This window comes from Peromyscus californicus, unplaced genomic scaffold (assembly GCF_007827085.1).
Source record: "Peromyscus californicus insignis strain IS unplaced genomic scaffold, ASM782708v3 Scaffold_16__1_contigs__length_79575227, whole genome shotgun sequence".
NCBI classification, from domain to species: Eukaryota; Metazoa; Chordata; class Mammalia; order Rodentia; family Cricetidae; genus Peromyscus; species Peromyscus californicus.
The window spans coordinates 27,916,196-27,939,139 of NW_026294458.1; the positions used below are offsets into that span (position 1 = coordinate 27,916,196).

General features: G+C 41.2%; 1 protein-coding gene across 6 annotated transcripts in view; it reads right to left on the minus strand.

The window, feature by feature from the left end:
- Positions 1-310: 310 nt before the first annotated feature.
- Gramd1c (GRAM domain containing 1C) overlaps positions 311-22,944 on the minus strand; it is an 89,538-nt gene continuing 66,904 nt past the window's right edge. For 5 of the 6 annotated variants that reach the window (XM_052740731.1, XM_052740733.1, XM_052740736.1 and 2 more), the window contains 9 exons: positions 17,263-17,400; positions 12,159-12,277; positions 10,458-10,600; positions 9,293-9,396; positions 7,685-7,864; positions 6,444-6,501; positions 3,322-3,432; positions 2,964-3,069; positions 311-2,133 (listed from right to left, as the gene is read on the minus strand). In XM_052740731.1, coding sequence (XP_052596691.1) covers positions 2,053-2,133; positions 2,964-3,069; positions 3,322-3,432; positions 6,444-6,501; positions 7,685-7,864; positions 9,293-9,396; positions 10,458-10,600; positions 12,159-12,277; positions 17,263-17,400 — 1,040 coding nt within the window. In that variant the 3' untranslated portion in view covers positions 311-2,052. The remainder of the gene's footprint in view (positions 2,134-2,963; positions 3,070-3,321; positions 3,433-6,443; positions 6,502-7,684; positions 7,865-9,292; positions 9,397-10,457; positions 10,601-12,158; positions 12,278-17,262; positions 17,401-22,944) is intronic. The other variant, XM_052740734.1, reaches the window with a different exon arrangement.

Here is a 22,944-nt window from a genome sequence, read left to right on the forward strand (position 1 = left end):
GGGTGCCACCCCACAAGTCGCCCACCTGCCCTTTTAGGCCAGCAGCTGCTGCTCCCAGGTCCTGGCTTACCCAACTTGTTCACGCTCTTGAGTCCTGGAGGTTGGGTCTGCCTTCCAGCCAGCCAGGCCTCTCTGGTACTTGTGCTTCAGAAGTCTGCGCATTGGCAATGAAATTGCCCAGAGAGACCTCTCCGGGTTTTATAGCGGCACAAATCTGTGAGAACTGTGGACCTAGATACAGGTTTTCACTACCCCAGGCTTTCTAGGTGTGGTTTGGCTTTTAAGCAGAAACAGAAGGAAAATGGACAACTTAGATATTGGGGATTTTATTGAAGTCAGACTACATAACAGATTCAGATTTTATTAATTCTGCATACACATTTCATCTTTTATCTACAAAGCAACGTTGGTAATCTTTGAGGTATATTATAAAGTAGTTTGAGAGAAACCACAAAAACATTCACTTTGACAGTTAACATTTTTCTAAATTTAATAATTTCAAGTTTCTCATCCAGTCACTCTTGCTCACAGCTAGATACTTCATATGTCCTTAACAAAAAGAAAACAAACGGGCCTTACTACTCTGTACCCTCTTGCAGGTAGATTAGTTGGGATTGGTCCAGAGAAACCCACTTCCCTCTAGTCAGTATTTTCTTTCCTTGCAGGCATCTCAGAAATGTTGTTAGCCATGCCATTTGGCTCTGGTGACACTGGGGAAACATTCCGCTAAAGGTAATGGTTGTTCAAACAAGAAGAATATATGCCCGGGTGGTGGCGCACACCTTTAATCCCAGCAGCACTCAGGAGGCAGAGGCAGGCAGATCTCTGTGAGTGCAAGGCCAGTCTACAAGGCAAGTTCGCCGGAACTACACAGAGACACCCTGTCTCAAAAAACAAACAAACAAACAAAACCATGCAGTATGTGTGCATGATGTGCGTATTCCAAAGAAAGACCTCTAGAGAACCAAACTAAATATGTCCTGAACTTTTCCTAAATGCTGAAGGTTGGAGCTGATTTCAAGTCAGGTCACCAAGTCCTTATTTTCACAAACCTCTTGTGCTGTGATAAATGCCTAAGAAGCTTTCCTGAAAGCCCAAGCTTGTGCCTCATAACTTCAGTGTGCATGTACCCTACAGGCTTTATTGTGGAGCCTAGCTTATAATTTGCCAACAAGACAAGCTACACACATGTGTAAAGAATGAAAAATGATAGATTGTTTTCAATCAGATGGGTCACTTCCACCATGGGCACTGCTAAGCTGAATCCAAGCAGAGTCCATGGATTCATCTGACCCTTCATGAAATGCCCAGATTTTATCATAATCTTCTGGCTTCTAAAACTAAAAAGAGTTCATTCTGAGCATTGGTATCCTACACACTGCCTTCTCCTAAATTACTGTCCTGTTTGATATATGAAGAATAATCTCACCTTTGGTACATATAAGGGGTGTGTGTGTATTCCTTCAGTAAGATACAGCATGGCCAATGAATCTTTCAGACAACACAGAGGTTCAAAGGGTTTGACCACTGACCTTGAATGCCAGATCCATGAAGAGACTTAAAGATACAAACCTGGAATGTACGTGCCTAGAAACTGACCCTCTAAAGTGAGAAATGATTGAGGGGTTTCTTCTTTAGCTTTTTAGGCTCTTAAACGCAGCAATGAACACAGCCCACAGGGCACACAGGGAGTCTGTGCTAACAGATAAATTTAAAGGGTCAAGTTACAAGCCTCAGTATAGAAGAAAAGCCACCATGTGCAGGGTGGCTCCCTTCCCCTTTTGTGGCACAGGACTTCAATTCTAAAATATATTTCATGGTTCACTGGAGAAATTCACAGCTTAAAAATATCTATAAGAAGTGAAAAGACAGAGTCTTAAGGCTATTGGAGGGTAATCACCAAGTAAATGTTATTTAAATAAGTTCTCCTAGTAGAAATCCGGCAATAAAAATATCAGAAATGTTCCTATGACGGTGACAGTTTTCGTGCTCGATTTCCTTCCAGATGTTGTCTTCTAGGTCCAGGTGTCTCTTTGATTGCTCATCTCAACACTAGCTCTCCACAGCCACCCCGGTCTTGTTCCTATTTAGTAAGTCAAAGGTTTTCTGAAGCATAAGGAGTGAACTCTTCAGCTGTAAACAAAAGGGTCGAAAATCAGACTTCAATTCGTACTGGTTACTTTACTCCAAAAGTAAAACACTGACCACCAGATGCCTGATTCTCCTGTATCTGCTGCGTGAATTCTACAGCGTGCTTACCAGGTGCTGGAAGGCTGCGCTTTCCAGGGAGTCCATCTAATTATCCAAAGGGAAAGGTTTGTTTTCTTAGAGGTTTCTCAAGGCTCAGCGGTCTCTTCACTCTCCCTCCCCTGAACACCTCGAGCCCCGCAGCTAAGCCACATCTTCCTAATCCATCCAGCATCCCCCTCACTGTTCTAACCCTTACCTATACCTGCCGGCCCCATATAACCTTCCCCGAAGACCCTGCCTCTGGACTCCGGGAGTGCTACCCTACTTCCCACTTCTATCCTACTTAACTTTGTACTTTCCAAAACAGATTTGACAACCTATTGGACACTTGACTTCTCTGATAAGACTGGAAGCAACGTGAGACCAAGAAATGTATCTTCTTCCTTACTGTATTCGTTCATCTGTTCAACAAACCTGGTGTATCTGTTTCATGCTGGGCCCTGTGCTAAACATGGAGCACACAATGCTGAGCCAAAATGTTCCTGGAACTAGTCACAGAGAACACAGGGTTGAAGGATAGGATAATTTATAGGTATGGTTATAGAAGAAGAACAGAAGGTTTCTCTTCTCTATAAGGCCTGGTCAACCACTGAGAGGATGATAAAGTGGGAGGAGAGAGTTACTAAGCAACTGCGGAGAAGGTACATCTAAAGAGGACCAGCTGAGGACCTGCCCATTCACACCCCTGGGGTGTGAACAGCAGACTGGCCTACCTGTTCCAACATCACTATGGAATCTTGGAGCACTCCTTTTAAACGGTGGGCCTGATCTTTGTTCTTTTGAATATTTTCTGTTCTTGAGAACCTATCAGAGGCTAAACTGGAAGAAAAGAAAATCTTAAAAATCATGAAAATAGCTTATTATTTACAGAAATTATTGTGCCCCGTGGATTGCAAACAAAACACAAAAATCAAACCCCGCCACCACCACCCCTGCACAAAATAAAAAATAAAAAAATAAAACGAAGCATGTATGACTACAAGATATAGCAGACCAGAATTTCTAAAATTAAATTTTCTATGACGAAGAAACAGGTGGTGGAAACAGCCCGGGCTGGGGTGGGGTGCTTACTTTAAAGATTTCTCTTCTTGGAGATGGAGCCGGTAGAAGGACTGAGCGGCGTGTTCTATCTTTGACAACTTCAGAAACAGCGTCATGTTCAGCAGAACTAGCAAGAGCAAACTGTGCAGAGGAGATGGCAGCTGGTTAACCTGCACTGACCTGCTGCAGGCCTCTCTGCAGAGGTAGCCCAGCTCCCAGAGAGGGCAGGGGCAGGAGGAGCTATGGTGATTCAAGACCACAAGGCAGCTTGGTCTACAAAGCCAGACCCCACCCCAACACTCTCCTCTACCACCCAAAATGAAGGAAGTAAAATAACGTATATGCAAAAGCTCCCAACTGTATATGATCTAGACCACTTTCTCGTTACTTAAATAAATTATCCCCATTTCATCATATAAAATAATTACCTTCAAATATTACATGGGTGTCAAAGACAATGATGGAAAATGACTAGTGTGATAAGAAAAGTCCTTGAACAACCTCAGCTCACTGGTTGCCTCTGACCCCTGTCCTCGAATCCCAGCCAGGGTTGTGCAACCCAGTTTAGAAATCTACCAGGTAAGCTTCCAGGGTCTATTTTTGGGTTATGTTGGCTTAAGCAATTATACACCATAATACTGCATTTTAAAAATGAAATGAAGATCAATATGCAGCTGATTTTAGGGACATCACAATGTTATCTTTTATTCCCAGTGGAAGCAAAAAAGTTGCATATATATATATATATATATATATATATATATATATATATATATATATTCAGCAAGACTCCTTGTTAATCTTGAACAAAGGAAGTACCAGATAAATCCAAATATATATTAATAATGGTAAATATAAAATTTTACATGCAAAAGTAATGTTTTGTTTTTAACAGCAGACTTTCAAATTAATCCAGACCTCATTCCACATGTATACAAACTGATAAGTAGTATCATATGTCTTTACTTATTTTATTTTGTTAAAAGATTTACCTGCCTCAAATTAGACCTATTGGGTCTGAGGATATAGCTCAGTGACAGAGTTCTTACTTAGCATGAACAGAACCCTGGGTTTGATTCCAAGCAGCACAGAAGATGGAAAAGTATATAGATACATATGGTGTATGAAAAAACTAAAAGTAACAAGAAAATCAAGTCTGTAAAATTATCATGGCACTGAAGTGATACACACATACACACTTCCATATTTGAATGTAAATGTATTTTCCTGCAAAGTAATATAATGATATTTGTCATCCAATAAACTGACTTAATTAGAATCTGAAAACCATTTCTAAAACTCAAAGGGAGATCTGAGAGCAGTGGTGTATGCAGACTGTCCCAGCCTAAAGGAAGTTGAGGCAGGAGGATGATAAGATAGTTCAAGGCTAACCAAGACTTTCTAGTAAGCCCCTATCTCAAAAAAACAACCAACACTAATAAGGATAACAAGTATTTTCTGCTTATTTTGAAATCTGTAGTAAGGAAAAGTAGCTAAGAGCTTCATTCCAAAAATTATCACCCAATCTATCATGGAGTCAGAACCATTTATATAACCAAGGAACTCCCTCAAGGCTCACACACAGCCATGTACAATTTAGAGCTCAGCAGGGCAGTGGTGGCCCATGAATCCCACCACTCAGGAGGCAGAGGCAGGCAGATCTCTGTGAATCTGAGGCCAACCTGGTCTGCAAAGTGAGTTCCAGGACAGGCTCCAAAGCTACAGAGAGAAACCCTGTCTTGAAAAACAAAACAAAAAAAAAAAAAAAAAGAAAGAAAGAAAGAAAAAGAGAAGAATTAGAGCTTGTAAATGAACCTTGCTAGCTAGGTTCCTAGAGTGCACCAAAAGCTTCAGATTAACTGCTTAATATTTTTCATGATATGATGTTTAGATCACTCATTTCAGAATAACCTAGAGTATGTGCTTTAAAATTCATCACTAGCAGCTGGGCGGTGGTGGCACAGGCCTTTTTGATCCTAGCACTCGGGAGGCAGAGGCAGGCGGATCTCTGCGAGTTCCAGGACAGGCTCAAAAGCTACACAGAGAAACTCTGTCTCGAAAAACAAAACAAAACAAAACAAAACAAAAATTCATCACTAGCTGCTCTTCCAGAGAACCCAGATTTGATATCCAGCACCCACATGGCTGCTCACAACTGTCTCTAACTCCAGTCCCAAGTTATCCAACACTCTCGTCTGGCCTTCATAATCACCAGGCATGCATGTGGTACACAGAAAGGCATGCAGGCAAAACACTCAGACACATAAAAATAAATTTTAAAAATTGTTAAATGTTTAAAAAAATTTCTGATCAATATTCAAAGTCTACTGAATCAACCTTTGAGACCAGGGCTGAAAACTCTGCATTTTAGCAAACTCCAAATGAGTCTTTTTTTTTTTTTTTGGTTTTTCAAGACAGGGTTTCTCTGTGTAGCTTTGCGCCTTTCCTGGAACTCACTTTGGAGACCTGGCTGGCCTCCAACTCACAGAGATCTGCCTGCCTCTGCCTCCTGAGTGCTGGGATTAAAGGCATGCGCCACCACCGCCCAGCCCAAATGATTCTTATTTGCATAAAAATGAGAACCACTGATCTATTTAGACAAAATAGAATAATATTATTGGAATTTTACTAACACTTATTTTCTTTAAATTTATGGGACTTCCCATAAAAACCCAGAGTTCATAGCAATAAGTCAAATTGGTTTTTTTTTGAATGCTTAGTGTATATTTTATATTCTGTCAAATTTAACAATTCTGAAAAATCATGCATGAAATCCTATCACACCAGAACCTATAAGACTGTTTTTATAGGTCAACAATAGTCAATAGTGGCCATTTCTACCCAGTAAAACACAAATGCATCGCTGTTGAGATGGCTCAGTGGTTAAGGACACTGGCTGCTCTTCTGAGCTCTGGAGTTTCATTCCCAGCACCCACATAGCAGCTCACAACCTCTGTAAATCCAGTTCCAAAGGATCCACACCCTCTTCTGTCCCCCATAGGCACTGTACACACAGACAAAGCACTAAGATAAGAATAAACATAAGAAATACACATAAGATAAGAATAAACTATTGAATGCCTTCCAGTTCTCTCGGGAACTATTTAAAAACAAATGGAGCTATAAACCAAGTAAGTACATCGGATACTCACAAAACACTCATCACCACAATCAGAGCGGTGTCACAGCTATCCACAGTCTTTCTCTTTCCTGTAAGTGAAAGGTGAGAGCAAGCACTGTGAACATTATTGAAAATTAATAATCACCTGAAATTAACTGGAAAAAAGACGTCATTTGTAAAGACAAAATGATTTACAGTGAAGTCTCTACACTTTAAAAAAAAACAAAACCTCATGGTACCCTGGGTAAAATGTGAAACAAACCTAAAAGGAGATAACCCATGGCAATTCTTTGAGATATGTTACAAATTAATTTACTATGAAATTAAATAATTCAATACATAATACATAATAGACAGCTAAGTACTATTTCTGCTAAGAACAATTGAGTTGATATACAGTGTTTCTCTCCTTAAAAAAAAAAAATCACCAATCACTGTGACCTAAACCTTTACATTTCAAAATTAAAAAGCCATTGATCTTAATCAGTGGCTAGACCTAGTTACACAAAACTAAACATCCAGTGGGGGCTTGATAATGTGAGAGCGTAGGAAGGGTGGACAGATTTAGACCTGTGAGGGGGGCGGGAACGGCAGTAATAGTGAGAAGTCTGCAAGACTGAAAGTCAAGTTCCGTCTCTGCGGTTTGCCTAGGCTAGCCCCCAACACTACACTCAGCATTAAACATCAGGTATCTGTATGTGTTAAGCAGGATATAAACAAGTGAGCTGTCCAGAAGCTTGAGTTTAGTGACTCATGTTGGGGACGGCAGCCAGCTGGACAGCAGAGACAGTCTGAAAGGGGCGGCTCTGAGCAGCCCCAACCAAATGCTGTTATGAAGGGATTTGGTACAGGGCCACCAGACTTGAGATTTTATTTAAATATCCTTTTTTTTTTTCTTTTTGAGGCAGCATCTCAGTATGTAGTTCTGGCTGCCTTGGAACTCACGAGGCAGACCAGCTGGCCTCAATTTCACCGAGATCTGCCTGCCTCTGTCTCTGAGTGCAGGGATTAACGGCACGTACCAGTACAGCCAACCTAAAACGTTTAAATGCTCTGTGGGCCAAATAAAATACTCTACTGGCCATATGCCTGTCATGTCCCAACTGTTCCTTTAGGCTTCTATAGTAGCTGTCGTTAAGAAACTCAGAGTATAATAAACATTACCAAAAAGGAGAGAAAGGCAGACTTCCTTAAGTGACATTCTTCATAAATAAGAGGCACCTCATGTATCCTCAGGCTAAAATCTTTTGTCTGTTTGGCAGAGACAGCTACCTGTAATGTCCCCTTTGGCCTCGAAGCCCATATCTATGGGAGAACGTGGGGAGGGCAACTTAGGAACTGTTTCTGTGGTTGTTCGGTTCAAGGTCCGCCTTCTCCGTCGTAGGTTACTGAGTTTTCCAGGGTCTTCAATGGATTGATTTGATACAGACTCTTCCATTAATAAATCTGATTCTAAGATGAAAAATTTAAAACAATAGGATAAGGAGGAAGCCTTCTCAACTATAAGACCCAAGTAGTGTGTGTGTGTGTGTGTGTGTGTGTGTGTGTGTGTGTGTGTGTGTGTGTGTGTGTGTGCCCACGCATGTGTGCATGCACAGGTGTGCTTGTTTGAGCCTTGACAATCTTTTCTAACCATATCTTAGGTTTTACAGGCAAGATTCAAACTTTATTCTTAATTAAAAGCTTTAGAGAGTATAATGGCCCTATAATGAGGCTTCATTATTCTAGGAAGAATGTGTATCAATAAGTGATGGGATCATCCGTGGAAACTTGCTACGTCCTATATTAAATATTAACATAATGGCTTCAGTTATGGAAACAACAGCTCTGCACACTTCCATGAGATCGTTAGAAAGGGTTCCGAGACAGGGTCTAGTGCGTCCTAACCCCAAAGCAAAGAGTAACGTGTAGAAGTTCTAAGGTTTGGAAAGAAACATTGGCAAAGGGAATCTTCAAACAACCTAAAAAGCCCATTTTTGTCATCGATTTCAACCCTTTCCTTTCTCAGTTTATTCATCGAAAGCTCATTACCCAGTGGCCAAGCTAATGTTTAAGCTTCATTTTCTCTGCTGCTGATGAGAAGTTTAATAATGAAGCAGTCAAAGGGAAAAGAGCCAGAGGACAAATGACCAGCAGAATAAACCATGCAGCCTAAGTCGCTTGAGCCAATTGGCCTCCAGCTTTTCTTTCAGTAAAATTAATTATGTTCACATATGTGCGGTGTTCCCTTGTGTATACATTAAGAAATATCCCAGCTCAACAGCTGCATTGCTTCTCACGGTCAGCCACCAGTGTTCACCTCCACCAAATCCATATATAAACAGAGCACCATTGCCAAGCGGGCCCACGTAAGCCCAGGAAAGCTGCAGCCAAGAAGACAGCTGTGGTCTGGGGCTCTGCAGATGTGAGAGAGGACAGGTGGGTCTATACCTAGTTTTGTAATCCCTCGCTGGGGTCAGCCTCCCAGCTCCTTGCAAAGGCAAGCAGTGTGTGATCTTGGACAAGTCCCTTAGCCAGACTGCTTTGATTTCCTCTGGAGTAAAATGGGAAAACCCAATCATAGCTATACTTCACAGGGCTGTTATAAGTATGAAATGTTAACACTATGATGTACATTTTAATCATGGCATGGGCATATAATAAGCATTCAGTAAGTGCTGTTAGAGCAACCATAGCTGACATTTTAAAAGCCTGCCATCGACAGAGCAAGTAAGGCACTGAAGCCACTTCAGTGAGTCATTCCAGGAGCATCTCCTGGCCCTCTACATGTCCTAATGAAGAACAGCCCATTTGCTAGTAAATGTGACCTTGATTTAAAACAAAACAAAACCAAAAACCAAAACAACAACAACAAACCAGATTCATCAACACTTTACAGACCAAGCTGTTTGAAATAGTTCTCCAGTGAACTCCAGGAATTCTTCTCAATTAAAGACTTGATAATGCCCCATGGTTGTTTCCTGTATTTCAAGTCTGCGGAAATTCTGAGAGGATGAGAAGGAAAGAATATTTTTTTAGAGACAGACTTTAGGCAGCAGAAGAAATCAGGCGCATTCAGGGGAGTGTGGCCATAGACTACCTCAACTATCCCACTGCAATGAAACGTAAGATTGCTTTCTGTGGAAAGCCGAAAGAATGAAATGTCATTATTATAAAATAATGTTTGTTCTTCTTTAAAAAGCCATTATGAGCTGCTAATAAACCTCATCAAATGGTAATACTCTCCCCTCACCTAAATAGCAATGAAGGCTTCAATAAATGCTAAGAAATTAAGCTGGCGGTGGTGGCGCATGCCTTTAATCCCAGTACTCAGGAGGCAGAAGCAGCTGAATCTCTGTGAGTTCGAGACCAGCCAAGTCTATAGAGCGAGTTCAAGGACAGCTAGGGCTACACAGAGAAACCCTGTTTTTTGTTTTGTTTTAAAAAAAAAAAAAAGGAAAGGAAAGGAAGAGGAGGGAGAGAGGGAGGGAGGAAGGGAGGGAGGAAGGGAGGAAGAGAGGGAGGAAGGGAGGGAGGGAGGGAGGGAGGGAGGGGGAAAAGGAGAGTCAGAGAGGGAGAGAGAGAGAGAGAAATTGAATACATTTCTAAGTGCCTGGGAGGGGGCAGAAGATCTCTAGTGATCACACACTAGTTGGAAGTAAGTCTATAAATTAGCACCAAGCAAAGCCTATGCTGGCCATGGCTCATCAAGGCACCAGTATTCTTCCCTTCCCACTGCAGCAGGGTCCTTGCTGCCCACCATGTGTTCCTTTGGAACTCTGGCCCCTGTGGCCCTTAGACTGGGTCATGTAACTGGTTGTGGCCAATTCTACACTTTTTCTTCCTGTGTCAACTGAAGGACACTTGTTCTAGACTGTGTAGCCCAGAATTTCAAGCCTTTATCAGTTTCAGTCTTGAGTGAGGATTTCCACCTTTCTCCTGACCACTTCTGGCCACGTCATTTAGGCAAGAAGTAAAAGCTTTGTTGTGCTTGACTAAGACTTCAGGGCTAATGTCACACAACATACCATAGCCTACTTTAAACCATGCACTTGCAACACCTCACCTCAGCTTGCAACTCTGCTTTGCAGATCCGACAATACAGTATCGAGTCAGCGTATAGAAGTAGTCATGGTAGGGAACATCATGCGTCAGTACTTCTGCATCTACTAAATAAAATTGTGCTTCCCGACTTTCTTTATACAGTGTCTGCCAAAATAAGATAGAAACGCTTACATGCATATTTTCGATATTTTTATGTTCTCAGCAATTTAGAACATATATGCTGAAGTTCCTTCTCACAAATACAACAGACATCAAAAATCTTACGACAAGCTGGGGCAGAATGAGAAATAAATCACATCATCTTTCTGTGTTTATTGGCTACAATGAGTTGTAAATTAAACATTAAATTGACAATTTAAAAATCCATTGAATAATACAAGGGCCACAACTCGCACATTCATCAAAGCTTAACAAAACCAAATGTCATCACAGGAAGGAAAAAAAAAGCAAAGAAGTGGAGCAACTGGACAGAACATCACTTTCCCTCAACAGGATTTGGGGGATGTGTCAGCTCAGCCTTTCTCATTTTGACTGCTCTCGTACCCATCCTTGAAGGAGGAAGGCCTGGCTTCTAAGTTTGTAGAAGACTCTCCGACACCAAAATTCTGATCTCTTCCTATCTATGTGACAATCTACTGAAATGTTAGGAAAGATAAGGGAGTCACATTTGCTTTGACACTGATGGAGAAAACTATTAACAGCACACCACCTTCGGGTGATCACAGCCGTTTGCAAGGTACCGCAACATCACAATCCTTCTGCTCAGACTGGCCCAACACACGCCACTCTAAGCCAGTGCCGCACCAGTCCTGCAGAAGAGTATGGCTTGTACTTAGTTTTTCAAACTCCTATGCTTTCCCATACGTTACAGCAGCCACCTCGCTCTTTGGCTTTCCCCCTGACATGATCCTATAAATTCGATTTTAGAAGCGCTCATTTTAAAATCTACTATGAAAAACTGTAGACACGCACAAGACGGAAAGAGGGTTCTCGAACCCTCACGAGCTCATCAACTCCCCTTAACCATGCTAACTACTGCCCTGTCTGCCAGCCCCTCTCTGTCCTCTGCCAGTCTCCCTCCTCAGTGCTAGTGTTCAAAGACATCTGAGGTATTAGTATAATTGTAGACAATACTTCAGTTTACATTGTTATAAACTCATTTGTATGTACCTTTTAAAAATAAATATCCTTGGCCAGGTAGTGGTGGTACATGCTTTAATCCCAGCACTTGGAAGACAGAGGCAGGTGGATGTCTGTGAGTTCAAGGCCAGCCTGGTCTACAGAGCAAGTTCTAGGACAGCCAGGGCTACACAGAAAAACCCTGTCTCTAAACAATAAATAAATAAATAAATAAATAAATAAATAAATAAATAAATAAATAATCATCCTGTCTTTAAAAAAATATAACTGCAGGCTGGAGAACACCGCTCGGGGGTAGAGTGCTTGTCAAGCATGCCTGAGATTCTATGGGCCAACCACATAAATGTTCCTCAGCTCTCACAGATTCTCTCCAGCAGGTGCTCTATTTGACCAGGCATGGGAGGCTGTGCTTTCTGGGCTTTAGAGCCCCTTCTGACCTGTGACAGTTCATCATCCCTTGCCAGGGATTGGGTGAAACTGTCTCATAAGTTGTTGCCTGTGGCAGGCATCATCTCTCACGCTAGGGGCATGACTCCTCTGGAAGCCTGACAGAGTCACATACCTGTTTTTCTGTGGCGGCAGTACATTTTCCTGTAAGTGGGTTACTGAGGACTATAGTGTAGGTCATGGTTCTCAGCTGATCGCCTCCGGACTCAATTGTCCAGGGGGTACATACCACATCTAATCAGAGCAAACAAAGAAACTTTAAGTGGAATCAAAGGTGTAGTTTGGAAATTATATAAATATTTAGAAGCAATCCTTTGAGTATCTGTCAAAGTTTTACTACATTTAAAAAGACAACATCACATACCATTGAGTCTACCATTCAGCACATGCTATAAATACAGCATGTTTAAGCATTCATTTAAAAAAAAAAACATACACTTAATTTTAAAGTACTTTTTCAAACTATTTGGTCATACATTGTGGAATATTATTTTAAGATGTATTACATTTGTTTATGCTGTGGAACATTTGTTTTAATGATGCAAAGATGTGTTACATTCTTTTATGTTGCATTAACTCTGTGAAGCTGTGTTACTGTGCCTGTCTAAAACTCTGATGGGTCTAATAAAGAGTTGAATGGGCAATAGCGAGGTAGGAGAGAGGATGGGCGGGGCTGGCAGGCAGGGAGAATAAATAGAAGGGGAAACCTGGGAAGAGAGGATCTAATAGTAATAGGTGCTGGTTACCTTGGAAAGGTCACAGTCACAACAGAACCCAGTGGTACTTTTTAGAGCTTTATTAGGAGGGAAGGGGGGAGAGGGAAGGAGGGGAGCCAGGCCTGGTGGGGGAGGGAAGGGGGGAGGGAGCAGAGCAGAGAGCAGAGAGAGAGCACAGAGCAGAGAGTGTGGGGGTCTGCATCCAGCTTTTTTTTTTTTTTTTTGGTTTTTCGAGACAGGGTTTCTCTGTGTAGCTTTGCGCCTGTCCTGGAACTCACTTGGTAGCCCAGGCTGGCCTCGAACTCACAGAGATCCGCCTGGCTCTGCCTCCCGAGTGCTGGGATTAAAGGCGTGCGCCACCACCGCCCGGCGCATCCAGCTTTTTAAGGCTGGTACGCAGTTGCCTGTGCCCGCTAATGACATGACATAAGACACCAGACCTGGAAGAGTGAGGGCAGGATCCTAACAGGATCAAGGAACAAGAAAAGGAGTAGAGGAGGACGCAAGGGTCTAGCTACACAGCCAGACACAGAGAACAAAGTAAGGAAAAGATACAGAGAAAGGTAAAAGCCCAGAGGCAAAAGGTAGAAGGGATAATTTGAGAAAAGCTGGCTAGAAACAAGCCAAGCTAAGGCCAGCATTTATAAATAATAATAAGCCTCCATATCTAATTTATTTGGGAGCTGGGTGGCAGGCTCCCCAAAGAGTAAAGAGCAAAGAGCTAAAGAGTAAGAAAACAAAAACAAAGACAAACAAACAAAAAAACCCCAATAAAAACCAAAAACAACAACAACAAAAAACCAGTCCAGGAAAACACACACAAAAAATCCACTGTTAATCAGAAACAGGCTCAACAATTATCATTGAATCTCATTATTGAAGTTCCATTCGATTAAAGTAAAGCAACAATCAAGATCTATTTTCCCATGCATGTTACACTTGGATTTTTAGCATGTTACCAACAGGGCCTATTCAATTAATTATTATTTGCCAGAACACCTTCTGATTGGCATCATATTGGAAGAGTCAGTCCTCCCTCAATACTGAAGTAAAGTTCTTTGTCAGATAAAACATCAAGAATAAAATTGCAAGAAAATAGCAACAGACAAAAGAATACACTGTCTTTTTTTTATGGAGCTAATGTTTAAAAAATGAAAAAGATAGGAGTTGCAGAATACTTTAAGAATCTCTTGTTTTTGAAAAACAAACGATGTAAGTTGGTGAAGCTTTACGCCCATGAGTGTGGCTACTGTATAAGACTAGAAGTAGATTCTGTGGCAAAACTGAGAGTCTCTCTGCACTGCTATGGGACTGTAGAATGGTATGATTATAGAGCACAGAGTGGCTGAGCCTCAAAGAAAATAAACCAAGTCACCCTGTGATGCGACAATCTGCTTCGAGACAACTAACCTAGAGTGAGCAGAAATCAAAGTGAGGACTTCAGTAGATGTTTATGAATGGCCAGGGCAGTGCTTCTTTCACAGTAGCTAAAAGTTACTTATTATTATTATTATGAAGTGGCCTGAGTAGTTAAGTTCACAAATATAAAAGGTGGAACTATGGTCCCTCAGGATCTGGTGAGGAGCCAAATGAGAGTTATCATTTACAGGTTCGGTTTCCATTTGGGTTGAAGAGAATGGTCTGGAGTTGAATGTGGTGATAGCTACACAGTGGTGAACGTATGTAATGCCTCTGAACTGTACGCTTATAAATCATAAGCTTTATATCATGTACATTTCATCACAACTTTAAAATCTGAGAAGCCCAGGTAAAGCAAATATGGATGTTATTATACTAGTCATGTAGCTTCTCTGAAGATTTACATTTATCTAAATGAAAAATATTTTAAATTGAGTTTTTAATTAGAAATGATGCCATGCAACTGTAAATAGAAATTAAAGAGACTGCCAATTTAAAAGTTCCTTATTAAGATAAATTAGATCTATGGGGCTGGTGAGATGGCTCAGGAGATATCTTAGTCATTTTGTTGCCATGATAAAATACCATGACCCTAGCCCCCAGTGACATACTTCCTCCAGCAAGACTACACTTCTTAAAAATTCTACAGCCTCTGCAAACAGCACCACCATCTGGAGACCTGGTATTCAAATGCTGATTGGGGACATTTTTCATTCAAACCATTACAGCAGGTAAAGATGCTTGACACTGACCCTGCCAACCCAAGTTTGATTTTCTAAACCCACAAGATGGAAGGAGAAAACCAACTCTTACAAGTTGTCTTCTGACCTCCACACATGCACATGCACACTCAAGTATACATGCACACTGTAAAAAAAGAGAAGAAGATGGAGGAGGAAGAGGAGGAGGAGGAGAAGGAGGAAGAGAAGGAGGAAGAGAGAAAGAAAAAAATACTAGGTAGCAGGTTCTAAGAATAACAGTATGAATTATAGTCATGAGCAAATTATCCTTTGGAGAAAAGCCTCTTGACTCATTCCAGGACTCCCCTGTAATGTGCCTATAACTGTCCAGACTTTAGAGGAAGCCGGAAGCCTTTGGTTCCCAAAGCTATTTATGACACCAGAGAGTGGATCTAATCATCCATGTTGAGGTCAGATAGATACTAGACAACAAATGTAGTTGTGCTGCAAAAAGCAAACTTTTCTTCATATCAATTTTAATAACCTGTGCTCCTTCCAAGACATAAAAAGGCCAAAGCCACAGCAGCAGCCGTTGCTTAGCAAACATGGGATGGACCATACCTAACTCTTCACAAGTATCAAGTCCTCCAGACAGAAATGAATATCAAAGTACAAAATGGATTCAAAAGAAATGTAGTTAAATTAAATATGAGCCACTGGGCAGAGGACAACTTACATCTCCTAGATATTCCATATTTTAATGGGAAATAGAAAAATTATTCTTAAAGCCATGAAACTCGGGATATAATCACAAAGTTCCATATCAACAGAATCCCTTTGCTACTCTACTGTGAATTAGAACATTCATTTTGGGTCCTGGATTCCATATCGTTGATCTTACCTATGGACATGTACTTGTGTTTTGTGAAAGACTCAAATAACTTAATAGTTAACAAAAATCCTTAGGTTATAGAATTGATCTACTGACCGTGTCCAATGGCTTACCTTGTACAAATGTCTACTGCTACTGTGTTCTAATTTTATGTGGTTGACTCTTTTTTTTTTTTTTTTTGGTTTTTTGAGACAGGGTTTCTCTGTGTAGCTTTGTGCCTTTCCTGGGACTCACTTGGTAGTCCAGGCTGGCCTCGAACTCACAGAGATCCACCTGGCTCTGCCTCCCGAGTGCTGGGATTAAAGGCGTGCGCCACCACCGCCCGGCGTGGTTGACTCTTAAAGTTAAAAAATATCTGGAACATTTGATATAAACTCACTCTTTTTTTTTTTTTTTTTTTTTTTGGTTTTTCGAGACAGGATTTCTCTGTGTAGCTTTGTGCCTTTCCTGGAACTCACTTGGTAGCCCAGGCTGGCCTTGAACTCACAGAGATCCGCCTGGCTCTGCCTCCCGAGTGCTGGGATTAAAGGCGTGCGCCACCACCGCCCAGCTATAAACTCACTTCTTAAACTTACTATAAACGTATTTGACATGTTTAACGAAGTAGAACTTTTATCACATGAGCATTGAAATTCTTCTGATAGTGTAATCAGCTCCATAAAACTGTATGTTTTGTTATATTATAGGCACTGTGATCAGAAGGACAAGCTCCATTATTTTCACCAAGGAAACACACACAGGCACTACTATTCCAACTCATAGATAAAACTTATCTGCATCCAAAATCAACCTCCAGGCTTTACCCACCTACCCCTCCACAAAGCAATGACCACACTGACTTCTGTATCTCTGTAAAGAAATTGCATGGCATGCACACTTTGTATCTAGCTTCTTTTGCTTAACTCTGTGTCTATGGGATTTACTCACAGTCCTAAGTGGGAATTCATGGTCGTTTGCATTGGTATATAGAATTCTTTAGTGGAAACTTTAATTTGTTACTCTATTACTGATGGGTGTTTGAGATCATAAATGCTGCTATGATCCCAGTATGTGTCTGTCAGAGTGCACACACCCATTTCTGATGAACGTGTTCCTCCGAGTGGAAGGACTGAGTCCGGGGACTAATAGCTGTAATAGATACTCCAGGCCATTTGACCAAGTGGTTGCTTCAGTTTGCACTCCACCTGCATCCAGTTCTCACATAGTGGAACCCTTTCGAATTGGGTTCGACAACCAAATAGATACATTGATGAATAACTGCAGTTTTTTTTTTATAACTGCAGTTTTTTAAAGGATATAAATCCAACTTTAAGTAGCACTTACCTAATTAAACAATTATATTGTTCACATGTGAATTTAACCAAACATTTAAATCCCAGTTTTAAAATCAGCACCTTATAATTAAAGTCTGTCTAATGCCCCCAACCCACCCACACACACACACAACATCAGTGTCAACCCTCTAAAGATAAACCTCCCAAATTCATTATTAGGTAAGAACAGAAGACCAACCTATTATATTTCTAGAATTAGTAAATCTCTGCATAAAGTGTGATCTAGTGAAGAGCAATTCAAACATTCTCTCAGCACTGATGTGAAAAACTCGATTGATATAAAGTCTTCCTTGAAGATCTTTCTCAGGAATATTTTCTAGAAAAACAAAACACAAACCAGAGGAGAAGAAATTAAGGAAAGGTAATTTCAATATTTGGGGGGAGGGATATACTTTATTTTGGTCTTGATACAAAACAGATTTTAAATGTGATTGTCCTACTTTTGAATAATATTAAGCATAAGCATATGTAGTTGACTAAATAAGATCACCATTTTCAATTGTTAAAACCTCACATGTGCAGAAATACTTAACTGGAATAAAATCAAACTCCTTCTATAAGATACCACGCAAATGAATGTTTCATAAGTGATAAAAGAAATAGTATCTACTATAGCCATTTCAAGTTATACCACTGAATACATTCAGGAAATATTAAGTCATCGGTGGTTCTATTTGCTGCATGCACTAATACATTGGCCCAAATGATCTCACTTGGTTTACTGCTGCCTGCCCCAGATAGGGATCACTATATTCATAGTGTATTTTCAACACCCTACATTAAAGTGGGAATAACAATTCCTCCTGGAAAGTATTCTCCAAAACTGAATAATGTCCAGTGGAACAGTACTTCCTCCCCCTGGGAACTTGATAGTTACGTATCTGCTGAAAATTACCGCAGCAAATGAATTAATGTCTGTTCAGCTCTTCTGATGTTCACATAGTCCTTTATATGTCAGCCACTGCGCTAATCACCGTCCAGCACTGATGCTTCTCAGCCTTATACTGTCCTTTGTGCATATTAGAAGTGACATTATTATCTTCCTCTATGGTGGAGAGAGACTTGCCAAGATGCCAACCAAAGTCAGGACTGACTGCTCTGGAATTTGAATCCACTCCAGCACACAAAAAAGTACCCTTCGTTTTACATTGCCAGAAAGAGTCTAACTGAAAAGACCATTAAAAAAAGGGGGGGGGGGATAGAAATAAAAAGGGCAGGAATAGAAGCCTGGCATATAATGGAAATGGTGGAAAAAACACAACACAAAATTTTAATGATCTGAGGACAGTGACTAGTTATTGTCTCAAGCCTTATCCTCCACCAATACACAATTAAAAAAAAAAAAAAAAAAAAAAAAAAAAAACATGACGAGAGCTCCAAACATCAGAAACCAAGCTTCAAGGGTTATCTGTGTGACGGCTATGTCAATATTAACCTACAGGAACCAGTGTGGTTAAACAAGACATGGTCTACAAACCCGAAGAGCATCCAAGCCTTCCCCCACCACTGCTGCTTGCTCCCTCCCTATTGATTTGTGTGTAGAGCATTTACAAATGCCATGTAGATACCGATTTACCTTCCTCTTGTAAAAACACCACTTACAGGCAGAACAATTCACTGAAATTTCAAAGAGCTCCTTGGGTGTAGAAATCATCGCTGAAATTAGGCAATTTGCTAAAGTTCTGTAAGCTAGCCTCCCTGCTAGGCTTGGGAAGGAGCTTTCACTGACACAGAGGTATTACATGTTCACGATAAAAATAAGTCGAATATCACAATGGAAGCAAACAGCTATAGATGATTCAATAGAATTCAATCAATCTGAATTCAAAAGAATTCAGAAAATCCTTTCTACACAAGGATCCAACCCAAAACACTACGTTGCGCTCAGTTATTATATCTCCTTAGTGGAGTCTAATCTTGGGTTCTAATTATGCCTTCTCATACTTTATGCTTGTTATGCCCTTGAACCCTAGAAGAGTGCTAGCCATGTTATTTTACATAATGATCTTCAATCTGGGCTTGCCTGGTGTTTTTCATGAATAAACTAGAAGAGCGGTTTGGGGGAAAGAATATTGTAAGGCTGTAGTGCTCTTGGCTGTTGTGAATGATGCCGTGATAAAGCTGAGCAAGGAAGGGATGCTAGAAGAAGCCCTGGCTTTTATCTGAGGGGGCACATACCCCAGAAAAGACTAATTATATATGCAGAAGAGTTCTGTATCTCCCACACCCCCTTTAATGTCTGCTGGGTTTTTGTTTGTTGGTTTTCTTGATGATAGCCGTTCTGACTGGGGTGAGATGGAATCTCGGTGTAACTATTTTGGGTTGGTTGGGTTTGGGATGGGGGGGGGTGGTTGTCTGTTGTTGTTTGTTCACTTGTTTGAGGCAGAGTTTCATAGAGCACATGCTGGCCTCAAACTTACTGTGTGGCTGAGGATGATCTCGAACTTCTGACCTTTCTGCCTCTGAGTTCCTATTACTAGGATTGCAGGCCTGTGTCACCATGTCTATTTCACACAATGCTGGGGACCAAATCCAGAGCTTGGGGAATGTGCTAGGCAAGCACTCTAACAAATGAGCTCTGCTCCCTAACCTATCAATGCAGTCTTCCCCTAAGAATGTTGAAGATTTTCATGTGCATTTATTGACCATTTATACTTCATTATTTGAAAAGTGGTTTTTCAGCTCATTTGTCCACTTATTAACTGAATCACTTGCTCTTTGGCCATTTAATTCTTCAATATTTTGTGGATATTAATCACTGTTGGATATGGAAAAGACTCCCTCTTATTCTGTCGGATGTCTTATCACTCACTGGTTTTTTTTTGCTGCACAATTTTTTTTTTTTTTTTTTTTTTTTAGGTTTTTCGAGACAGGGTTTCTCTGTGCAGCTTTGGGCCTTTCCTGGATCTCGCTCTCTAGACCAGGCTGGCCTCGAACTCACAGAGATCCGCCTGCCTCTGCCTCCCAAGTGCTGGGATTAAAGGCGTGTGCCACCACCGCCCGGCAACTGCACAAATTTTTTTAAAGTTGAATGCAATATATACCAAGTGCATCTGATATTTTCTCTATACCTAGAAGCAGCCATTTCTCTTAAGGGGCCCTGTTTTATAACTTCAAAAGTGAGCTTCCTATTCATATTGAAAATGGAAAGATTATACGCTTCTAGTTTCATGTTTCTCCTAAGCCCCATTAGGTGATGGATTCTGAATTATGACTGATAAAAGTGAAATTTACTATATCAGTATCAGAAATTAATAATATAGTCTGCATGGAAATTTGCTCAAGGAACTAAGTAAATGAAATAAATTGTTCCTGCTTTGGGTTACTCATTTGTGAGATTTTTGACATTTCAATTCTCTCCAAAGAACACCACCAATAATATTGCTGTAGCATAGTGAGTTGACAGGTGGTATCTTTTAAATAAAGAAAGGACACTGCTCAACTCAGGAGCAGGGTACTTTTGTCAATATAGGGAAAAATTATTGCTTCAAAAGTATCAGCTAAGGAACGAGGGAGGCAGTTGCTTTCCAGAGGACCCAAGATTGGATCCCAGCACCCACACTGGGCAACTCACAGCCACCTGTAACTCCAGCTCCTGGAGACCCAAGGACCCTCCTACTTCTGTGGACACCAGCAGTTGCATGCACATACACACACAAACACACATGATTTAAAACATTTTTGTAAAGTATCAGTTTGAAGGTAGCCAGTAGAAATAATTTGGAAGGAGGCAAATGAATATAAGGGGAATACAGTAACATGAAACTCCAAACGTACACTGCCAGTTGTTTTGAGGATGCATAAAATTGTCCTACATAGGTAAGGATTGAGTTTGGGAGGGCACATTGATTTTCTCCATGAGACAGTAGCATGAGACTCTGTTTTAATCCATTTCATCAGAGATGTGTGATGCTAGAGTAAATCTCTATGTCAAAATAATCCAGTGTTCCTTCCCCAAAACTGCAGCATAAATGTGATACAAAAGGCAGGGTGGGGTTTTCTCATTTTTCTTTATGTTCAAAAGCAGATCAAAGTGCTCCATTTTAGCCAGCATGATGGTGCATACATCATCCTGACACCCGGGGTTTGGGGGGTGGAGGGCAGGAGGGTCCTGGAAGTCCAAGGCCAGCCTGAGCTACATGAACAGTTTCAGGACAGCCAGGGCTACACAGTGAGACCCTGTATCACCAAATAATGACAACAAAACTAACTAATGTTTGGGCTGAAGAGAGCTGTGCCCAGCCAGCTCCCTCTAACCCACATCAACGCCCCAATCTCCCGGCTTGGTCTACTCCGGTTGACCTTTCCCACTTTCTCCCTAGTTCATCATTTTACAACCTTGAGAAAAGAGAAAAACAGAGTCATCATCATACTCATTTGAAAACTCGGATGAGCCTGGGATTTGAAACTCAATTAGGGAAAACAGTGGGACCACCTAAGTTATTATCTAATGAGTGTCTAACAAGACAAACTCACCCCTACACCTTAAGGACACTTTAGAGAAAACGGCCTGTAAATGTTCACTGGCAAACCAAGCGGTGGCCAGAGCCCGTGTACAGTAACTACACACTATTGTCTTTCCATTATCCCTAGATGTGTGTACAGCTTTCGAGTTTTAATGTTGCTTTTCCAGGAACTCAATAATGAAATGACTTTTTAAGGACAATTCTTAAGAGCAGGTTTAATGAAAGAGAAAATAATTCCTTGTTTGGTGTCACTTGCCTACTTGGCCACTGGGGGCCAGAATAGACCTTCCTAGAGTCAAGTTCAGTCAGGCAGCTCATGACTCATTCACATCCACTCATCGGAAAGCACAGTACACAAAGCCTGGAAGCCTCCTAAGGCCGCGCTACTCAACAGTCCCATCATGCCTACTGTACCGACTTCAATGTCAGTCGGCGATCTTCATATTTTCAAGAAAGACTTCTTATAAAACCTACTAGGTAATAAATAGGACGCACCACAGGTTATGAGCACTTAGAGAAAATAGGGAGCATGGTTTGCTGATAACTTTCCCATCGACATCTTTTTTTTTTTTTCCCTTATTGTTATATTCTTAACTATTCCCTGCTTCCCTCTTCTGCTGCCTCACCTCCTGGGTATTCACTGAGGAAAGGGCAAGGAGGTAGCTACCTACAGCCAGCAAGAGTGTCCTCACCAGAATGCAATGCTGCTGGGCCTGACCTGTGACTTTGGTCCCGCAGAACTGTAAGGAATTACATTGTTCTCTTCTGAGCCACACGAACTGAAGTATCTGTCATGGCCACCCATGCCACCTACTATAATGTGTAAGCATGGAAGAGGCATTACCAGGCAGGCTCTGTGCATGTCTGTCCTGTGTTGTGAAGTCTAGGTACCCTCAGCAGCTGCAGCTGCTCCATGGCTGACTCCCCTCTTCCTCTCGGGAGAGTGGCCGGCCTGACTGATGTAAGTCATCCTCATTCTCAGCTCAGCCAATAGTCTTGTTACCTCTGGCACATGTAAGCGGATTATCCGCTAACTTGGTCGCCATCAGTGGTTATTTTGGTACTATTTTGGTCTCTCTGACTTGCTCTTTGTTTCTTTTCCCTTTTTTTTTTTACAGTAGGGATAGCAGGAAGGATGCTATTTGTTGGGCCCATGCAACAATATAAAGCCCACAATAAACATACCAGCCAGAGTACAACACATTTGATACCCAGAAGGCCTTTCTTTCAGTAAAGATTCTGGTTATTCACTGTCATTAGGGTCTAGCTAAATCTACTGGTCTTCTAAAACCAAATGACTATTTTTTACATTTCATTTACTTATTGTGGGGCAGGGACACGGGCCATTGGACACATGCAGGTCAAAGCACAGCTTGCAGGGGTCCATTTCCTCC